The sequence below is a fragment of the Stigmatopora argus genome, chromosome 22 (genome assembly GCF_051989625.1).
Source record: "Stigmatopora argus isolate UIUO_Sarg chromosome 22, RoL_Sarg_1.0, whole genome shotgun sequence".
Classification (NCBI taxonomy): domain Eukaryota; kingdom Metazoa; phylum Chordata; class Actinopteri; order Syngnathiformes; family Syngnathidae; genus Stigmatopora; species Stigmatopora argus.
The window spans coordinates 1,883,833-1,906,720 of NC_135408.1; the positions used below are offsets into that span (position 1 = coordinate 1,883,833).

At 41.3% G+C, this 22,888-nt stretch overlaps 1 protein-coding gene across 1 annotated transcript; it reads right to left on the reverse strand.

Moving 5' to 3' along the window:
* Positions 1 to 576: 576 nt before the first annotated feature.
* rad50 (RAD50 homolog, double strand break repair protein) lies at positions 577 to 20,557 on the reverse strand. The gene is made up of 28 exons (XM_077592994.1): positions 20,462 to 20,557; positions 19,798 to 19,934; positions 19,641 to 19,724; positions 17,328 to 17,479; positions 16,478 to 16,663; positions 16,199 to 16,403; positions 15,981 to 16,109; positions 15,703 to 15,868; positions 15,555 to 15,613; positions 15,290 to 15,424; positions 10,201 to 10,407; positions 9,941 to 10,123; positions 9,698 to 9,855; positions 8,888 to 9,063; positions 8,581 to 8,818; positions 7,635 to 7,824; positions 7,387 to 7,513; positions 6,926 to 7,119; positions 6,706 to 6,816; positions 6,529 to 6,621; positions 6,343 to 6,456; positions 5,766 to 5,893; positions 5,576 to 5,677; positions 5,367 to 5,489; positions 3,150 to 3,235; positions 2,727 to 2,869; positions 2,517 to 2,650; positions 577 to 886 (listed from the first exon to the last, which is right to left on the reverse strand). The coding sequence occupies exons 2-28, from the start codon at positions 19,924 to 19,926 to the stop codon at positions 700 to 702; spliced, it is 3,939 nt and encodes a 1,312-aa protein (XP_077449120.1). The 5' UTR covers positions 19,927 to 19,934; positions 20,462 to 20,557; the 3' UTR covers positions 577 to 699.
* Positions 20,558 to 22,888: the final 2,331 nt, after the last annotated feature.

Here is a 22,888-nt window from a genome sequence, read left to right on the forward strand (position 1 = left end):
AAGACGTTTGGCCGACGGACAGTTCGCGGAACGGACGTTTCGCTGAACGTACTGTCCTGCGTGTGTTTGGCCGTGAATAAATGGCCTTGTTATTCCTAAATGAATGTTGTTATCTGTAACGGGCCGTGTATGGCCCGCGGGCCGAGGTTGAAAAACATGTACACACGATCCGGGGGCGGGGCGAGCGCTTCGGCGAAACGTCCGTTCCGCAAACTGTCCGTCGACCAAACGTCCATCGGCGAAACGTCTTTTGGCGAATCGTCCGAGCACCGATTCAGGGTGTCACCCGCCTTTGGCCCAAAGTCAGGTCAGATGGGCTCCAGAAGCTACCCCGCGACCCTAATGACGATAAGTGGTTCAGAAAATAAAGGAATGATTGTGAGGTGTGAAGAAGTTTTTGAAAACAAAAATAAAATAAAACTCCACATGGAATAGTTGCTCATTTGCAAATGACTGTGGAAAATTTAAGTTGAAAACATTTTCAAGGCTCAGTAGTTGCCTTTTGGGGGTTTGAGATGAAAACGTAAACCTAGGATCTCTATTAAGGATTAATTAAGAAGACAATTTTGTTTCCAATTAACTACTAATCTGTGTTTATTTTCGAAGAAAACGCCTTAACAGTATTCACAAACACGTGAGGTATCAAATTCGGAAGGTTGAAACTCAAAAGGGAGTTTCTGTTTAACTGTGGAGGCATGCTCAGTGGAGATAGGAGGAGAGGGAGCTGATACTGCACTTGGTGATTTCCGAGTTCTGGTCTTGGTTCTTGCGGATGCGGTAGAAGTGTTCGATGTAACTGGAGCGGCCCAGCAGCTCCACAAAGTCCTCGTCGTGCGTGATGATCAGCAGTTGGAAGTTACGCTGCCCGGAGCGACTCTTGATGATTCTGTGTGGACGGAGTTGCATAAAGAACATTTACCACTGGATGATGCTATTTCCTAAATAAAATTAGCTCATTGGATGCTCTTGACAGCGCGAGCTGTTCCATCAGTTTGAATATCAGTCAAAATGGATCCGATGTCTAGAACAGCCATTAAAAAAAAACACAAGCAATTCTTATTTTATTAACTAACACAATTAATAATGTGAATACTACACACTTTATTGCGCAGCTAGGCTGGCAGTGATTGAGTTGATTAAAGATTTTTTTTTTACATTTTTAATGTATAAGTATTATATTTTATTTAAATTTGTAATACAAAAAAAATATTACACAAATTAAACTTTACCAGGATCTATTTTGTTTGGATTAATTTTGATGTGATATACAGTGGTACCTCGACATACGAGAAATTTGAGGTAGGAGTAAAATTTCGGGCAAATATTTATCTTGAGATACGAGACAAATTTTGATATACGAGCAGACAGCGGACGCTAGAGGCTGCTCATAAGTACATCACATGGGCACTGTCTCTCTCCCCGCAACTCCCTCGTGTAATGTTTCTCTGGTCGCAACTCCCTCTTGTAATGTCTCTGCCAGCACTGAGCAGAGCGTAGCATTTTTTCAGTGTTTTTTGTCCCGTTAGTCATTGCGAATGGCGAGGCGATCGCTAATACTATAATAATAGTTATATATACTACTCGTTGGCAAGTGGTCATGCGTTATGCTATTGTGAGGACATTTGTGTGCATAATTTTCGGAATATTTTGAAGGGAATACAAAAGCAAACTACCATCGATAGGTTGCATCTGAAACTCAGGGTGGAGGCGGGGCAAACAGAGCCAACCCGGCCAGGAGAAGAAAAGTATAAAAATGTAAAACAAAATTAGAATAAAGTTTAGTGTAAGGTTAGATTAAATTTATTTTTGAGTGTGTCTGCATCGTAATCCAAGTTCATTTTAATTTGTTTATGTTATTTTATGAGCGCGTTGCAGTGCAAAAAGTCTCCCCCCCTCTCTGTCCCTCTCTCTCTACCCTCCGCAAAATCCGTCTAATTTTAGTTCTATTAAACACATTTTAGTATACTATTAAACCACTAGTTATTTGATACTTTGTTAATAGATGGCGAAATAGAACAAATAAAACATTTTTTCCAATCCAATATCCTGTTTTTGGTGTTTTTACAGAGGGTTGGAACAAATTAATTTGTTTTTAGTTCATTTCAATGGGAAACGTTCGTTTGAGCTACGAGAAAAACGACATACGAGCTCAGTCCCGGAACGAATTAAGCTCGTATCTCGAGGTACCACTGTATGCCCATAGTTAGCTGGGATAGGATGTAGCACCCCCCATGACCCTTGTGAGGATAAACACTTCAGAAAATGAAGGACTATTTTTAAATTCTATTAATATTTTATTAACTTAGAATTGTATTAATTCATACAATATATAATAAGCTATTATTATTAATAATAAAACAATTATACCTAACATCCACATATGGGGACGTGGGATGAAGTTTTTTCTTCTTTTTTTTTTTAAAAATGAAACTTGCCCTATTAAGCCATAATAAATATTATAGTAAGTATATATATAAGATTATAGGTAAAAAGTGTTTCTGCATGTGTGCACTGACTCAACAAGGGCGTGTGCGAGCGACTCAATGTTCTCTCTGTCCAGGTTGGTGGTGGGCTCGTCCAGTGTCAGGATCCCGCAATTCAGACAGAAAGTTTCCGCCAAGGCAAGACGGATAATGAGAGATGCCAGCACCTGTGTATGCACACAGAAGCAACCTTAAAGGACATACAAATAGAGGCCGGAAATAAAAAAATAAAAATGATGTTACCTTCTGCCCTGCACTGCAGCGTCCCCTCATATCCAAAGCGGTGTCTCCCTTTACCATAACAACTCGATAGTTGTAAATCCTCCGTTTTACTCCAGCAGATGAATTCTCATCCATATCTGAGCGGATTTCCACATACTCGATGTCTAGAGAGAGGATTACATTAGAATGAAATCTTGACACCAAAGGCTGAGGTCCCCAAAATACTGACGAAGTTCCCAATCCATAAGAGTATAAAATTTTCTGCAACGCAGTCGTGTGAAAGTCAAGAGCCATCATTCACTTCTCCTAAAACTCCCAGTGAATCCAGACTGTTTTGACATTGCTGGGTTCAGTGTGAAAAAAGGCAAAGGCAAGTAAAATGGTGCATCTTGTGATAAGAGCGTTTGGTGGGATCTCTGTGTAAAAGAGGTGAATGCATTGTACCTTGTCCTCGGTAGGTGCTGCGCCAAAGGTCTCTGATGATTTTATTGATTTCATCCATCTTCAGACTGTGGAATGTCATGATGGCTCTGGAGGGGAGCAAAGATTAAAGCAATAAACACTCCACAAATACAACAATTGATTTTAATTAATGACTTTCTATGGAAAAAATACATGTATGAATTAATGAACTGCTTATAACAGCAAGATACAAACAAACTGTTAACTCACGATGACATGAATATTGTTCTTATTTGTTTTTTGCAACTTTACAGTCAAAATTGATTTGGGATTAATTTTGTAAAATTGATAAATGTTTTACGGTTAGCTGGAAATTAGGAGAATATTATAAACAAAATAGTTCATAAACTCTGTAGGCAGCAAAAAAAAAATCATGATTGCGGACCAGAGTATGCCAAAACAAGATATTTAAATGTGTCTCATACTGAGGTTCGGTAAGCAGATAGGTTGATAAGAAAGACAAAACTGCAGCTAAGTGGGTGGATGTTGTCTTCCTGACTTACTCGAAGTGTTTGGTCAATAAGTCACTGACTGATGAGAACCTCTGATTTGGTCAACATATCAGGTGGCAAATCAACCACATTTCTTCCATTGCCTTTTTACGGCAAATGAAGGGCAGTCATGTAGAAGGAATCTTAATTTTTAATTTTAATTTTTATCAATCCATCTGATTTGCTTGCTTGACAGAAAATACCCTTTAAAAAAAGTATACAGCAAGTTTTCTTCCATTCATTTCAAGCCTTTTAAACAAATATGGAGAAAATAACCTACAAGTATTGAGGACAACCTGTCAAACTGTTATTTTTTTAGAACTAGTTGACATGCCTCCTGGAAGTCCTGTTTAATTATTATTATTATTATTATTATTTTAAATAAAGCAAAAAAACAAGTGTACGTAGACAGACTTTTGGGGGATATTTCCCTTTGTTCAAGATTGATTTGAACAGACGCTAAAAAGACCTTGTGGCACATACTGTTGAATATATCCTAATTTTGAATATTGCTTCTGCCACTTTTGCGATCGAGTCCACTATGAGGGTAACTAGGCCACACAGTCCTTGTCCTTTGAAACCAACTAAGGCCTTGCTTTTGATCTTGATAATGCTGAGCAAGAGCTGACTCACCAAAGTATACGTGCACTTCCACTGTTATTATGACAATCCGCCACTGGCACATAACCCATGCTGTCACTGTTGAACCTCTCTATACTTCACTTACATTAGGTCATGTTAGGGGTAGGCGATTTAACAAAAATATCATTCATTCATTTTCTGAACCGCTTTATCCTCACTAGGGTCGCGGGGGGTACTGGAGCCTATCTCAACTGACTTTGTGCCAGAGGCGCAGGGCACGAGGAAACGGACAACCATTCACGAACACACTCATACCTAGGTGCCATTTAGAGTGTCCAATCAGCCTACCATGCATGTCTTTGGAATGTGGGAGGAAACTGGAGTACCCGGAGAAAACTTACGCAGGCCCAGGGAAAACATGCAAACTACACACAGGTGGACCGACCTGCATTGGAACCCAGGACCCCAAAGCTGTGAGGCCGACGCGCTAACCACTCAAGCCGCCGGGCTCCCCTCCAAAAAGATCAGATAAACATCAAAAAATAAAATAAATAAAATCACGATCTTGGTTTAATTACGATTTAAAAAAAAGATTTTTCCACCAGGCATATTTGCACTATTTTTCCTCATATAAAAGCTTGTATAAAACCTACATATTTAAAATTGATGTAAAACCCGGAAAAAAAGCTATTGAAGCTTCCTGAATAAGCTCAATAAGCTCATTTGAGCAAACTTTAGCATTTCAAGTTCGCAAATTTAAAATTCATGGTCTGCCTACTCAGAAATCTCAAAAACGTGTTAATTAAAGTTAGCACAATGTATTCGTTCATTTTGTGGACTGCTTATTCTCACGAGGGTCACTGGAGCCAATCCCTGCTTACTACGGGCACCAGGCAGTAGACACCCTGAATCGGTGGCCAGCCAACCACAAGTCATTTTGACGATTTATAAATACTCAACACAAGTTATTGACAAAAAACCTAGAGTTAAGATTGATTAAAATCTGAAGTTAGCACAATTAACTAGATTTTTGAACCACCATCTTATAGAATTTAGAGGCAATTATAAACCTTTCTAGGGAGATCATTTCGAATTTTGCTTTGCTGTATTTGGGTATCTTACTCACTGATCAAGGGCTTTGTAGTAGAGATCCAGGTCTTTGACGACCAGTTCTGTGGTGCGCATTACAATCATCTTGTTTTTGTAGAGTTCATCTGCTTTTTTGTATTGGTCTTCTCGCAGCTCTTTTCTGTGAGGGAACCACCCAGAGAGTTCAAGCCTTTATACAAAAACGCGAGAGAAAGGCAATGCGGCTAGTCATCAAGTGAAGCTAACTTGTAATGCAACAACTCCTCCTCGAAGCCTTTCTGGCGACCGAACGCAATGTTGCGGTTCGTTTTCAGGTCATCCACTTTACGCTCTGCGTCACGTCGTTCCCTGTACAAGCAGAAAATTAGGTATTGGGAGCATCTCGATATGAATTGAGCAACATTTTCATGGATTTACTTGGTGAAAAGCATCTTACTGGCGTAGCTGCATCACTTGCATGTTGCCTATGTCTTTGCAAAGGGCTTCCCGCTTAGCCACAACCTCTTTAAGCTCTTCCAGCCGCTTTCTTAGAGTCAAATTGTCCAGCAACCAGCGCTCTTGTACCTGCATTAAAGCGATAACACACATTACTGCAATACACTTTATTGTACAGCTTTGCATTTTTCACACAGGCTGTAGAGTGAATTTCATTTCAGTTGATTCGAAAGGGGCAGTAAGATATTAAATATCTGGTCCAGGGGTGGGCAGACTATTCCACAATGGGCCGCAGTGGGTGCAGATTTTCATTCCAACCCATAAAGAGGACGCTTTTCACCAATCTGGTGTCTTACAAGTGCAAGCAGTGGAGTGCATTCAGGGGCTTCTTGTTTCGGTAGAAACCACATTGGTTAAAGTGTTTATGCTAGATGGGTTGGAAGAAAACCAACACCCACAGCGGTCCTTGAGGACTGGTTTGCCCACCCTTCCTCTGGATTATCTAGGCTTTTAATGGCAACTTTCAAAAGGGAATTCCATAACTCTTGACTGACTCAAGAAACAGTGGAATATTTTACTTTCTGAGTGTCGATGTCTTGTCGAATATTTCCCATCTCTTTGTTGATCTTTTCTTTGTGTCGATCAGCCTCATGGAGTAGTGTGTTTGTTTCTTGAAGCTCAGATTCTTTTTGCTGCAAAAATTTCATAGGTAATTGCGCCACTCACTGAAATACTTGAAGGAATGGAAGCAGTAAATGACTTGCCTCCTTGTATTCATGTTTGCCCTCATCAATATAATTGCTGATGTCCTTTTCTAAGATGTTGATGGTCTTGATTCTCTCTTTGATGACATTGATCTTCCATTGACAAAGCATCACAAAGATGAGCATAACTGTGCACGGACAGAAAAGTATGACTTGTGACTATGTATATGCGACCACCTTCTCCTGTCCTTCTTCCTGCTTCTCCTTTTTGCGTTCCATCAGCTCCTGTTTCTCCAGCTGCATCTTATCCAGGGTGGAGGTTAGAGGAGAAAGCTGCTCCTTAGCATCCTGGGTGTGGGCGAGAACATGAGATTCAACTTTTTCTGGGTTCGTGCTAAAATTTGAAATTCAAGTCAAAAGCAAAGATATGATAATTGTGGAATGATAGTGAGAATACCCGGATTTCCCTGGTTAAAGCTTGTATCTCAGTGGTGAAATCAATACACTGATCCTCCAGCTGCTTCTGCTTCTGCATGTCACTGCTCAGCTGTAGTTTCTCCGCTTTAGTCTCATTCACACAGCTCCTTAACATCTGAATCTGGTCCTGCTGGTCTTGGATTAGCTTCCGTTTAAGCTCCATTTTGCTGGACGCTGTGTCAAATCAAATATTAAGAAGAACTGTGCAAGTATTTCTAAAGACGTTCCATGACTTCTCCATGAGTCTTGGTTCAATGTGGAGAGTGGACGCTGGAAATGAATGCTACACACTGTGTTGCAGTAGATAAGTGTAGCATGATTGTAAATTGTCCACCAATTTCAATTAGTTGGTAAGAAATCATTAAGTTATGTGTTAGTGTAAAAAATATCTACCAGGGCTTAATCAAAATTTGGAAACTGAGCTGTCTGATATTTTCTCACCAGTGTCTAACTTGAGCTGTGTCTCCTGTTTCTCCTGACTGACTTGTTGGATGGTTCTGCTCAAGTCTACTCCCTGGAGTTTGGCTGCATTCTGAGCTATTTTCCTCTCAGCTTCTTTTAGGTCCATCTAAAAAAAAAAAGAAAAAAAAGAACAACAATTCTAAGTTATTGTAAGATTAAGATTTTTTTATGGAGACCCAATGAAATTTCTTGATTTTATCCTGGTGGAAAAATGAGGCGAGTAGTACCAGGAATCTGTCCATTAGAGCAATGTCCTGCTGACAGGCCTTGGCAGTTTCTTCCTCTGACATTAATGTCCCAAGCAGAGTCTCCTGCTCCTCTACATCACCTTTCAGTCGTTCGATGTCTCTGTTCACACTCTGCAGGCGATTTCTAAGATCAGGCAACTCCTTCTCTTGCAACTGAGAAATAGACTGTCTGTGGGAAAGGGCAAACATTTTTGTTTAATCATGTAGCTAAATCACCTTTTTTTTATTCACAATTTGTTTATGTGTGCCCAGGCTTGAGTGAGTTTTCTCTACATACTCCCTTACATCCCCCAAAAATGCACTGTAGGCTAGTTGAACACGCTAAATTGCCTCTAGCTAGGAGTGTGAGCGTGAATGGTTATCCATTTCCTTGTGCCCTTTGATGAGCTGGACACCACTTCAGGGTGTCTCCTGCCTGGTGCCTAAAGTTGGCTAGGATAGGCTCCATCACCCCCTGCAACCCTTGCGAGTTTTGTAAACAAGTGAATTAAACCTCCTAAGACACAAACTCTTGCAAGGCATGCATTTTTATTTTCTCTTTGATATTTAGGCTATAATTAGGCTTCAAATGAATGTAAAAACAACAAATTATCTTCTTAAATTATATGTAGTTTCTGATAAAAATGATGTCCACATCATAAATGGAGGCCAGGCCTTTGTAGTCCAAAATTTAACAGTGTAGTTTTGACAACCAAAAATGTGATGTCCACACATGTGGACGCCAGGTAATAGGAGGTTAATTACAACACACATTAGGTGTAAGAATATGTAAGTATTTCCAATTTTTGTTTGGTATTTACAAAAAGTATGTACTGTAACAATGACTCTACTGCTGTGCTAATGTACAGTGGCTAGACTGCAATGTGGATGAATTTGGGTGTGGGAACAGTAGTCTGCCCATGCCCTTAGAGTTGAGTTCTTATACCTGACTGGTCTTAGGGTCAACATCTCATCTCGCCTCCTCTCTTTCTTCTTCAGGTCCTGCTCTGTGTTTTTCAGCTTATCTGGAACCAGACGCAGTTTGGACTGCATGTCGCTGATGACCTCCTGCAAGTCCGGCTCGGACGGAAACGTCCGCTGGCAGACGGGGCAGCACGGCTCCCTCTCCTCGGTTAGCTGGCTGATGAACTGGGTGTAAACGGCAGTCGCCCCGGCGAGCATGGCTAGAAAAAAAGATGAATTGAACTGAGCAATTTCTTTGCATAAATTTAAGCAATAGCCCACACTCTAACCTCTTTGTTTTGAGATTTTTTCCAGGTCGTCCTGCACTTTGCCGAGATCCTGCTCTAGATCTTGACTGCCACACACGCTGAAGAATCTTTCTTCGTCAGTTGTCAACTGCTGTTCTTTTTTGCGCAGTTCGGCGCCTATGTGGCTCTTATTCTGCTCGCTTGAAGCTAGGTCCTTACTGCGTTGTCAAATCACACAACACCAATTATTACAAAGGTTTAATAACAAGACTTTAATAAATTACAAGTGGCACCTTCAACGCGAAGTAATGCAATCTTTACTAATTTCAAAGCAACATATGTTATTTTTTTCAGCATGCCTGACAGCTCACGTGCTTTTGAGTATTTCACACTGTTCTGAATTTGTAATGGAGCCAAGCAAAGAATTTCTATGTGGCTCCTTCAGAACTTGCATTTTAAAATTTAAAAATAATGTATGAAATAACAATAATCAAATGTTTCAAACTCAACCAGCCTATTAACAATTATTTAAGCTTCACTTACAGACATGCATGAGTCAAATTTGATCATTCAACTATAAAAAAGGTTGGCACTGCAAACAAAATAAATGGCTTAAATTAGCTGATTGGTTTTTACAGAATTCATTTCAGTGTGGAGATATCTAATTGTACAGCTAATTTTGTACTGAGCCATTAGAAATGTTCTTACTTTCACCATTATTTCCATTTTCTGTTCTGTGGTGATCAAAAACTGTTTTTCTTTGCAAAATATATATATTAAAAAAATATTAAGTCATTCAAACTTTGAAGGTGCCACTGCATATGCGATACCTGCTCTAATTTGATAACACACTTGATTTTGGTCAGTTTGGTCCTGATGCCGTTTATTTCCTTTGACTTAGCGTAAAGCCAGTCCTCCAGTTCTCTTTTGTTGGGGAAGTGACCAAGCAGGGACACCAGATCATCATTATGACGCGACTTGATCTTGCGTACCTGCTCCTCTTTCTCTTTCTACATGAACAAAAAAAAGACGACGTTAGAAGGGGAAACAACATATATATGTATTGGAGAGCAACTGAAGTATAACAAATTCCACCTTGTCCTTTGTTAACATGTCCATCTGTGTGCGGGCAGTCGTGTGCATGTTGAGTGTTCCCATTTCTTGATCCAGCTGCCTCTGAGCGCGGTCAAGTTCTGCCTTTTCTCTCTGGAGCTCCACAACCTCCACTTTCAGGTGCTCTATGTTGGATGTCTGTAAAGCACTCTGCAGCTCACGCTCCTGGAAATTAGAATGAATTGTACTGAATGCTTGGAACAGCGTGTTTTACAATAGCTTTGAAAAGTAAACACACTCACCACTTTGGCCAGCTCATTTTCAAGCTCCTGCATTTTGCCTGAAGAGCCTTCCAACCTCTGAAGCTCAGCCCGGACATTACGGAGCTCTTGCTGCTTCTTTCCCTGAAGATCCTTTTTTAAGTCCACTGTCCTCTCCAGGCCCGTCTTCTTATCCCTGATCTCATCAATGGACTGTTGTTTCTGCTGCTCTTTTTCCCGCAAGTCCACCTGTTTCCAGCAATGAGAGGTAGGGTCCAGCAATCAATGTACCGTATTTTCCACACTACAAGGCGCACCGGAGTATAAGAGGCACCTTCAGTGAATGCGCTTTCTTAAAAAGTGTTTCGTATATAAGATGCACCGGATTATAAAACACAGTAGCAGTGGTGGATGTACTACAGTAGTAGTATGGGATTGCATTATACATCCATTAGATGAAGCTGTGGTAGTAGTACCGTGAACCTTCACCACTTAGCGGCTTCAACATTTGCGTTGTTTTAGCTCAAGTATATAGAAAAAAAGTTCATAAAATGTCAAAAATCCAAGCCGAAACTCGCAAGCGGAACACAGGAGATGAAAAATGATTAAACGTCCTCCGTCATCTAATGCATCATAAATGAATCTACCATGCCTTACATCAAGATACGTATATAACTTTTCGGGATCATTTTGCTGTGTAATTCAGTGAGTGACAGGCGTCCAGCAATTACGCTATGCAGCCAATCTCCGCAATGACAGTATACTTGACCATGTGCGGCGGAGTTAAGTGATGCTAATGTTAACACTGCGAAATGAATGTGAGAAGTTGACTCCACAAACCAAAGTAAAAAAGAACAACACTTCTTTTAAGTTGGCATGGCTGTCGGAGTATGTGCAAATAGCAGAACAAGTGGTGGAATGGCGAGTTCTTTTCTTTTTCAAGTAAGAATGGTCTGCTCTGCAAAACATGCAGCGAAGCTAAAGTTTGAAGGTAAGTAACATTTAATATGTAGGGGAAATAGTCAAATAACAAACATCAATGTTATTAACCACCAAAAGAGCAGAGTCTGTTTTGTCAAGCAGGGAAACACCTTGGCCAAATCACTGATGTGTGCAGTAGAAGCCATAAAAAGAGGAGGCAGGACACCCCCTTTCCTTCTCAGAGGAATGCACACCTGGGAAACCAGGTCCCCCAAACCTAAGAAACGACGGACACGAGATGATGGATGGCTGACAGGACGGCAGAGGATGGGCATTCCTTTGTCCTCAACTTGTATAATGGTGCTTGCAAGAGAGAGAGACTTCAGCATTCTATCACATCTCTGCTAAGAATATGATTGTATAGAACTGCTCCAGCGTGCTGTATTTGACTCCTCTGTTTTGGACAATAAATTGTTTAGATTAGAACCTGTTTTGTTTGGAGTGCTTTTTGAAAATGAACATGCATGGTACTTTAAGGATTGCAGGTTCAATAGGTGAATTAAAACAGAGTTCCTTTAAGTTGTAAGCGACTTTTCTCATCTCATTTTCTGAACCGCTTTATCCTCATTAGGGTCGCGGGGGGTGCTGGAGCCTATCCCAGCTGATTCCAGGCCAGAGGCAGGTGAGACCCTGGATCGGTGGCCAGCCGATGTAAGCGAGTTTTCCAAAGGAAAAATATGGACTAATTGAAAGTTAGACTACCTCAAGCGACACATTGAACAGAAAAGTAATTTGAATGAGAATGAGAAGTGAGAAGGACAGAAGTGAAAAATAAGGTAAAATTTATGTCAGATTTGTGCATGTTCTAGTGAAATTTATTAAGATGTTTTATTTATGGATATGAATCATTACAATTTATTATGACTAGAATCACTAGATCATTTATGGGTAGTAAAAAAATGCACCTGCTGATGGAAGGTGTCATTCTGGTGTGTGGCCATAGCGAGCACTTCTGATGTTGCTCACAGTGGTTCTCAGTGTGCTAAGGGAGGTTGTCTGTATGCTCAGACATGAAAAATTAGAGCGAACATTGGTTCTAATCATGTTGGTATCAAGAGCAATCATCTTCTCCCGATAGGGCATTCTCCATCTTAATGATGATCTTATTCCTCCTTCCGAAAAGGAATCAGGATAAAAGGCTGAAGTTTTATTTGGCGTGGCATTCTTCTTCTAAATACGCACCCAGCCTTGAGCGCCACCCATTTCAACGCCAAGAAGAAGCGCTGCCCTGGCTTCTGGCATTTTTCACCGCCATTTTTCATCTCCTGTCTTGCGCTTGCCAGTTTCAGCGTGAATTGTGACATTACGCAGGACGTTTGAGAGGCATTTAACACCGATTCAAAATCCATACAATGTTGGAAGAGGCTTGCTGTCGTCTTTCTATGCGTGATGCGAAATGTAATGTAATTCAAAGAAAACACACAACACTGTTTGTATTATCGATACGTTGTTTTTTCCATGATGCAATTTAGTTTCTTCAGCGCTGATTGCCACCCATTCCAGCGCCAAAGATGAAGCAGTGCCCTGACTTCTGCCATTTTTCACTGGCATCTCTCATCCGCTTGCGAGTTTCAGTCTGGAATTTGACATTTTTACAAACCCTTTTTTTATACTTAAGATAAACCGATGTACTGAAGTAGTGAAGGATCACAGTATTTGTGTACTTGTAATGAGATTTAAACACTTTTAAATTACATGTTTATCCTCTGTTGGCACTCCCATTAACCAGTTTTTTTTTCATTTATATCAAGCGGAGAGGAACTATTATTGCTGTGAGTACAGTATTTAAAGTATTTACACTTTTATGTATAGATATTAATACATTAGTCTTAGCATATGATTATAACTGTAGTATTTGATAAATGCACTTCATGATAATTGTGCTTGTGTACTTGCATTTTTTGTATAGGTGCGAAAACATGTAGTATGGTAGTAATAATAGGGGTGAACCTACTTTGCGGTTTTTCGATTATCGCAGCCATGTCTGGTCTACATTTTCCGCGATATTCAAGGGACCAGGGCTCAACATTAACGAATTACCAGGGCAGCCAAGTTTTTGGGCAGCTGAATACATTTTGACAGCTGCAGGTAACGTTTTGATTATGTGATACAAAATAAATGAGTAACATCACAATCACTTAGTCTTGTTTTGTTTCCTGCCATGGGCGTGGTCATTTTGTGATATATTTTCGTCTTGTGCATAGATGGCTGCGCATGTGAACTTTTTCCGCTGCTCGTGTGAAGTATTTGCTGACGTTTTCTTAAGGGCACTGCTATTTTGAAGCGAATACGACTTTTTTTTTACGCAGGCCAGTGCAGATCTATGATGTTCCGTTTGGGATTTCGAATTTAAAGCATTTGTTGAGTCATTTTATATGATGATCATGTAAACACAAAATTAGGGCACGTGGACTGCCACCTCAGGCAATTAAGAAAGATGACTACCTGCCCTGTGAGTAGGTGTCTTAAAAGGTTAATGTAGAACCCTGGGGATTACTGTTGTAGTAGAGTGTTGTGTTATACTTCCATTAGATGGGTTTGTGGTAGCAGTAGGGATTGTGTTATACAGCCACTAAATCAGGGGTGTTCAAACTTTTTTGCTCAAAGATCTAATTTTCAAGGAGCCAACGTTGCGTGATCTACCCTTTTTTTCCTGGGACCCTGACAAAGCTCAGCAGTTATGTATGCTGATGATATGCCACATGCGGAAAGGACTCAAAATAGTATAGGAAGGTAGTAATCATGCATGGACTCGCGATGGCGCTGTTTCCCAGCTCAGGTCCAATATGATTTTTTTCTTTTTACTGGATCAAATCTTACTGTCATACAATCTACCAACAGTAGTACCTTAGCGATTGACTGGTAGCTCGCGATCGGCGGATTGGGCACCCCTGCACTAGATAAAGCTGTAGTATTAGGAGTAGTTGGTTGTGTTATACACTAGATGGAGCTGATCTAACGCCATCATCAAATTCGCTGACGACACCACTGTGGTCGGACTCATCTCAGGAGGGGATGAGTCGGCTTACAGAGATGAGGTCAACAATTTGTCTTTGTGGTGCTCGGTGAACAATCTCACACTGAACACCACGAAAACTAAAGAAATAATCCTGGACTTTCGCAAACACGGCACAGATCTGGCCCCACTCCTCATAAATGGAGTATGTGTAAACAGGGTCCAGTCCTTTAAATTCCTGGGGGTCCACGTCACGGACAAGCTCTCATGGTCTACAAACATCACGGCAGTGGTGAAGAAGGCTCAGAAACGACTCCATTTCCTCAGGGTACTTAGGAAGAACAACTTGGGCACCAATCTTCTGATAACCTTCTATAGAACCACTGTAGAGAGCATCCTGGCGTACGGCATCACAGTGTGGTACGCTGGAAGCACGGCGGCAGACAAAAAGGCCATGCAGAAAGTGATTAACACTGCCCAGAGGATTGTCGGCTGCTCTCTGCCCTCACTTGAAGACATTGCCAGCCCTCGTTACCTCAGCAGAGCCAAGAACATCATAGGGGACCCTTACCACCCTGGTCACAATCTGTTCCAGCTGCTGCCCTCTGGCAGACGCTATAGGTCCCACAAAGCACGGACAAATAGGCTTAAGGACAGTTTTTTCCCCACATCCATCAGAAATCTAAACTCGCGCTAACATAACACACATTCCCTTCTGCGGTATATGAACAGATGTTTGGTTGGTGATCTGCCTCCTACTAGCTGACTGAAGTAAGGTAAGTGGAAGACAGTGAGAGGTAAGCGAGAGGTAAGCGACCTGTATCCACAACAGCGGAATGACAAATTACAAGTCCGTAACTTACACTTATTTAGGTCTTTTGCCGATTAAACGTAGCTTATGGAGAAGCACCATCAATTTCGTCACACGCAGTTTCTGCGTGTGATGACAAGTAGGCTTTTGTGTTGTGATAATGACGACAGGGCCTATGTCCGATTATTATTATTATTATTATTATTATTAAAGGGAATTTCACACAATGATGAACCAATATTGATCCATATAAGGGAGCATCGTATTATAAGGCGCACAGCCGGGTTTTGAGACAAGTGAAATCTTTTGTAGTCATGTCTTATAGGGCAGAAATTCCAGTAATTAGACAATTGACTGGCCTGAGTGGTCTGAGTTTGTCTTACCATAACCTGAGCAAGCGCTTCTTTTTCCTGCTCCAGTCTCTGCGTGATATGACGATGAAAGCTCTCCAGCTGAAGATTTGTGAAAGGTGGCCGGTCATAACCCTCCACCTCCAGATGGGACGACAACGAACGGATCTGTGACAACAAAAAGACAAGTGAGTTGTTAGACCTTCTAATCAAACACGTATGTATTTTCAATCAGACTGCCAGTCCAGAGCTCAAATATAAAATGTATGAAATTCATCAAAAAGCGCATCAGGTGCACCTGTGTGTCACGGGTCTTTATGTTCTGAGCGTGGCGGTCAGCCTCCAGCTGGAGACGTCCTGGCGAGAGAAGATATTTTTTTTTATCTTTTGCCAAATACATTTTCGTGTGATTGAATCCGGGAACAAAAGCATGGGTGAAGGAGTACCTTGCTCCACTAGGAGATCGGACTTGACCCGGTTGAGTCTAAAACATTCCCGGTTGGCTCTCTCCAACTCCTTCTGGCAGTCAGTCAGCCGACGTTCCTTCTCTCTCACTGTTTTCTGATGGTTCTGATGGAGATCTTGCAGCTGCTCAGTGGAACCCTGGAACACCTGCAAGCTCACTGATTACTCACTGTACATTGCTCTATAGTATTTAGTCATTTTCTATTTACATAGCCGTATGGATAGCATTAAAGTACATGTTATGATAACCATCTTTCACCTGTTCCATTGTTTCCTCCAACTCCCTGTTATCCTCCTCCATCTGTTTTTTCCTGCTGTCTAGAGCCTTAATGTCATTGTCCAACTTCATCACCTTGCTCAGTTTTAAGTCAATATCTGTGAGCTGATTCTGATAGTCAAAGAGAAGTTAGGAAAAGGACTATTTTTATTTTTTTTTGGCATTTTATCATTTGGGTATCAAATGAAGACCGCACAGACCTCCAGTGGGTCAATCTGGCTTTCAATCAGCTGGACGCTGTCCTTGGAGGCCATAAGCTGAGCCTCCTTGCTGGCGACAATCTCTCGAATTTTCTGGGCCTTTTCCTTGTTCTGCTTCAAGAAACGCAACTCTACCTGACACTCTTTAACTGTGTTGTTCTGCTTTAGACGTAACTGACGTATCGTGTCCAGAGCCTTGATATACCTTGAAGGCAATAAGAATGTCAAATATACTTTCACCGGCAAAATGTAGAAAAGAATGCAAAGAGTTGACTTTACTTAGTTGTAGCAAAGATTGAATCAAACTTGTCTTTGAGCGCTTTGCCCTCACTAAGTGGCCAGTTGGAGTCCTCTTGATGGCAAAATATGACGTGATTCAACACCGGCTTAGACACACCAAGTGCCGAAATCATCTCACGATCTAGCTCGCCACACTTAGATGACAAGCTGACCCTTTGACCATCCCTGTGAATGGAAAAAATGAAATAATTATGCGCTTTGATTGTCAGGGCACGCACCAGAACATTATATAAACATTTTTACTACAGCAAGACGATATAATTGATAGGTTTGAATTAGAGCTGGGCGAAATCACAAAAATTGCTAGCACGATGCAAAAAAAAAAGTTGATATTGATAATTAGCACGATAACTATCACATCTTTTTTGTTTCAAATTTGAAAATTCAAACACCTTGATAGCAAGTAAAAACAATATTACAGCTACCTTCAGGCCAGAGGAGGGGGACACTCTGAATCGGTACCCAGCCGATCGCAGGGTATGAGGAGATGGACAACCATGCACATTCATGTCTAGGGGCAATTTAGAGTGTCCAATCAGCCTACCATGCATGTTTTTGGAATGTGGGAGGAAACCGGAGTACCGGGGGGAAACCCACGCAGGCCCGGGAGAACATGCAAACCGACCTGGATTTGAACCCATGTCTCCCACAGTGAGGCCTACACGCTAACCAGTCAGACGCCGGGACGCCCCGAATTTCCATCAAAAGTTTTTATTATTATTGTTGACAAAAATTATTCCACGATAACTATCATTATCGTTTTATTGCCCAGCTCTAGTTTGAATCATGGATTGGAATGATGTGCTAAATTGTAAATAACTGAACTTACTTTATCCGGGTAATTACTTGTTCCAAACTCTTAAATGAGTAGTTTTTTGCCTTCTGCGTGCAGGACATGGAACGTTGGATACTAACTTTCTCACCATTAACATCAGAGAACAGAAGTCGAATCTGTGCTCGCACCTCTGTCTCGTGAGCTTCCTGCAATCACATGTTGATGAACGCTTGGAATGGGGAACCTCAAGAGCAGTTGAATACAGCTCTAGAAATTAAAACGACATTAAGAAGAAAAAGCAACATCTGATAATAACCATTGGTTATTTTTAATATTAAAAAAATGTTCAAAATGAAATGTATTATTCGGTTTAAAAAGCAGATTGCTCCATTTATAAAAGAATTCACCTTTGTTGGTTAGTCATTTCATTAACCACATCCACTACCACCCTGCAGCAGTACACTGGAGCTTCAGGAACATGAAGTAAGACAGGTACTGCGGACTGTGAACACCAGGAAGGCTGCTGGCCCTGACGGAGTACCTGGGAAGGTGCTCAAAGCATGTGCTGACCAGCTGACTGGTGTTTTCACAAAGATCCTCAATTGTTCCCTGCAACAATCCATCATCCCACCCTGCCAGAAATCTGCCACCATTATCCTTGTCCCTAAAAAGCCAACCATTGACAACCTGAATGATTATAGGCCTGTTGCACTTACGCCTGTGATCCTGAAGTGCTTTGAAAAGTTGGTCGCCTGCCATATCAGGGATACAATCCCTCCCTCAGTTGACCCTCACCAGTTTGCCTATAGAGCAAATAGGTCCACTGAGGACGCCATCGCCGTAGCTCTACACACAGCACTGAGTCACCTGGAGCACCATGGGAACTACGTGAGGATGCTTTTCATTGACTATAGCTCAGCCTTCAACACTATAATACCGGACATTCTGGCTGACAAACTCTCCCACCTTGGACTATCCTCTTCCATCTGCTACTGGATTAAGAACTTCTTAACCAACCCTCCACAAACTGTTAGACTTGGTCCCCATCGCTCTTCCTCCATTACACTGAGCACTGGCTCCCCTCAAGGCTGTGTACTGAGTCCTCTTCTGTACTCTCTGTACACATACGACTGTACACCGACCCACCAGTCTAACTCCATCATCAAATTTACCGATGACACCACTGTGGTCGGACTCATCTCGGGGGATGAGTCTTCTTACAGAGATTGGATTGGATTGGATAACTTTATTCATCCCATATTCGGGAAATTCCATTGTGACAGTAGCAAGAAAAGGCATAGTTGTTATAAGTTAGACAGTACAGTCGCAAAGGCCGCACAACAACAAAGCAAAAAGTACAAAGCAAATCAAAGTAAATGGAAACAAAAACTGGAACCACACACAGGAAGTCTTCCACAAGATGGGGAACTTCTGCAAACTGTGATGAGGTCAACAAACTGTCTTTGTGGTGTTTGGTGAGCAATCTTACACTAAACACCACGAAAACTAAAGAAATAATTCTGGACTTTTCCAAACGCAACACAGATTTGGCCCCACTCCTCATAAATGGAGTATGCGTAGACAGGGTCCAGACCTTCAAATTCCTGGGGGTCCACATCACGGACAAGCTCTCCTGGTCTACCAACACCATGGCAGTGGTGAGGAAGGCCCAGAAACGACTCCATTTTCTGAGGGTACTCAGGAGGAACACTTGGACACTAAGCTTTTGGTAACCTTCTATAGAGCCACTGTGGAGAGCATACTGGCATACTGCATTACAGTGTGGTATGCTGGAAGCACGGCAGCAGACAGAAAACCCATGCAGGGAGTGATCAACACCGCCCAGAAGATCATCGGCTGCTCTCTGCCCTCACTGGCTGACATTGCCAGCCCTCGCTACCTCAGCAGAGCCAGGAACATTATTAGAGACCCCTACCACCCTGGTCGCAACCTGTTTCAGCTGCTGCCCTCTGACAGACACTACAGGTCTCACAAAGCACGGACAAATAGACTTGACAGTTTTTTCCCACAGCCATCAGGACTCTGAACCTGCGTTAGCACGACACACAATCCCTTCTGTGCAATAACTTCGGGGTGTGCAATAACAATGTGCAATATCTTAGATTGTGCAATATTTTAGGATTTACCTAGCCAGGATGTGACTTTTTATACTGTTATATTACTATTTATGTTTTTTTTTATCGCACTTTGTGGAGTAGCACCACCAATTTCGTTATACGCAGCTGTGTCTGATGACAATAAAGGCTTTTGATTTGATTTGATTGATAATTTTGCCCCACAAATGTTACAACACTTTTAGTTAGGATTTAAACAACCATAATAATATATATTTTTTAAATGATTTACCTTTGGATCATGGACAAATGCACCTCCTTTCGAACCTGGAGGAAGTTCTCCTGCAGTTGCATACTTGAGGCACTCAATAATGGTCTAAATAAGAAAAAAATATATCCTGCCATCACTTTGGCTCAAAGCATCAAATGGTTGACCGTTGAACTCATACCGTTTTGCCTGCTCCATTGGGACCAACCAGAACAGTGAGGGGAGAAAAGAATGAGATTACTTGTTTGTCTTTGTCCTCAGTGCCAAAGCTACGCACCCCAAGGATGCTCATCTTGTCAATTTTGGACATTTTGCTTTCTGCAAGAGACAACAAAAGACAACAAGGATCAAATAGTCGTTTGAGTATTGTTCTAAGATTACGTTTGTTCTGTAATTTTGGAATGATAGGTCAAACTACAGGACAGTTTTATGGTAAATTCAGCTGGGTTTCAGGTTTATCCTCAACTTTAACCTGATATGCCTTACTTTGTGAGTAGTGTATAAACTTCTGGAAACGTGAGGGTGCATTTTCCATTTTTTATATTTTTTATAATTCGAGCAACAGACGTCACATTTCAGGCAACACAGAAGATATATGGGTTTCCCTTACCTTTGTATACTTTAACAAACCTAACAACAACCAACCGAATGTAGTGTTTCTGAGTATGCAGTAATTGCTTCAAAATTGTAACATCACTCAAGAGGACTCTCCTGGATAAGCTAGCTAACAATATTAATGTAAAATTATGTCAGCAAAAATCATAGGAACACAACTTCAACGGAATACATGCAATACCAATAATTGCCAACGTTTGAAGCGAACAAGATAACAAATAGTTATTTACATTTGAGTGTCTTCTTAGTGCAGTAAAGTTCAGTCCAAGCTTTCGCGCTGCATGGTATGGTGACGTCAAAACGCACAACGTCTGTTCTTCTGTACAATTTATTATTTCACTACCGCCACTAGTGGCGTGGAGTGTAAAGTTTGTTATTTAGTATACTCAAACTGAAATAATACCACCAAATTTGAAATTCAAACGGCTACTACTACTCCCACTCGCATATGATTACTGTACATGGGCAATGTATTGTACCCATTTTTTTGTGTTAGTATATACATTAATTAAATTAAACTAATTTATTATCATATTGCATGTATATTTTCAAAAATTGTTTATGAAACCCATGGACTGAGAATACATTTTTTGTCACGAAATGAAGCAATAACGTGTCTAAAAATAATAACATTCTATTTAGCAAAGTCTTACTTCACTGTAAAAGTATTTCTGTAAAGTCAAATATCAAAGTGTCATCTTAGAAATGTTTTAAAAGTTTAAAATTCAGGGGGTGACAGGATTAGATTGAGGAAATACCTTATTCATTTCAGCAAGGATTTGAAATCTGAATGTTTTAAGGAAGCATGTATGTTGAAGCAAGAGAATATGCTCAGTATTCAGGTCTGGAAGCTAAATAACACTTTAGAAGAAGCACCACAGAGAGGATACATTATTTATTCATTCATAGTGTTCTTTTAATGGACTGCTGTGCCTCACAATTGTTGCGGGGGGTGCTGGAGCCTATCCCAGCTGACTTCGGGCCAGAGGCGGGGGACACTTTACACTCCATGCCACTAGGCGGGGAATTGGTGGCCAGCCGGCCGATCGCAGGGCACAAGGGGACAAACGCTCACACTCATACCTAGGGGCAATTTAGAGTGTCTGAATCAGCCTACCATGCATGTCTTTGGAATGTGGGAGGAAACCAGAGTACCCGGAGAAAACCCACGCTGGCCCGGGGAGAACATGCAAACTCCATAAAGAAAGGGCCGAACCTGGATTTGAACCCAGGTCCCACCACCGTGAGGCCAACGACTCTGCTGCCGGGCCACCCTTGGGGTCCAATGTCGGTAAATGAAAGGAAACAAGCTACTCAATGTGAGGCCGGTGAGTACACTTCAATGGTCAAAAGTCATAAATTCTTGTAGAAATTTGATTCATTAGTACCAGAAGTTAATTGTCCCTTCTAAATTATTGTTAAAAGGTCATCTTCCAATCAAATCAAACACTCCCCTAAAAGACATATCCACATCTCTATTCTATTCTACCCCTGTTGTATTTTGTTTGCTTTTTGGAGCAGACATAAATTAGCCTGCATGACTGCTTGTGTGTGTGTGAGCTGGCTTGTGTGTGCGCTTTCTGTTTGCATCCAGTGTGGTCGTGGTTTGAACTTGGGTGGCTGCACGCATAGCCTGGCTCCGAGCTGTGGGGAAATGTGGGCGTTGTGTCTGCCAGGCTTCTTACACTTGGCTTGTCTACATGCATTACACTCTTTTACAAAACATAGTCAACTACACACGCATACACACCCACGCTTCTCATGACGCGTGCCTAATCATGACACGTCATAGAAACACACAAGCAAAAGCCTGGAATAGGAGAATCTGTGTTTAAAAGGTTATGCGCAATGATTGACATACATCTACATAGTCCTTCACTGCCAGCTGCTTTCAAAGCATTGTTCTCAATTCCCCTGCCATTCTAGTGCATCTTGACTGATTTTTAAGGCCTGCAGAATAAATTGTGTTTTGTGACAATGTGAATCTACTGAAAGAAAAAGTGCATTCTTTATTTTAGGGACAATTTAGAGTGTTAAACTAGCCTACCATACATGTCTTTGGAATGTGGGAGGAAAGAAGAGTACCCAGAGAAAACTCATGCATGTCCGGGGAGAACATCCAAACTCCACACAGAAGGGACCCACCTGGGATCGAACCCTTGATCCAAGAACTGCAACCACTCTTCACTGGGCCACGCCTAATATAAAGTATAATATATTAACTGATGCTGCCTGTTGGTGTAGAAGTTCACTCGCCTGTCTTTGGTGCGGGCAGGTGCGGCTCGATTCCCGCTGGTGGCAGTATGATTGTGAGTGCATATGGTCGTTTGTCTATTATGAAATATATAGAAAGAAAAGGAACAAAATACATATATACATATATGTATTGTGTTCCTTTGCTTTCTATATATTTCATAATGTAAACCGTGTTGTACAATTTTGAGCTTAGATATGACTTCAGGACATCAGGACATGAAAGAGTGGTCATGTGACCAATAGAGAGCGCTGCTGGGTAGGACGTGCTTTGTTCAGAAATGTAACAATTGAAAATAGACGTGTGCAACAATTTGGTTAAGGCTTAGCATCTCCTAATTCTAGTCAGAAAGGTAAGGGGATTGTAGTTGTTGTCTTTTTTTTAATAAGAGATTCCTTTGTTA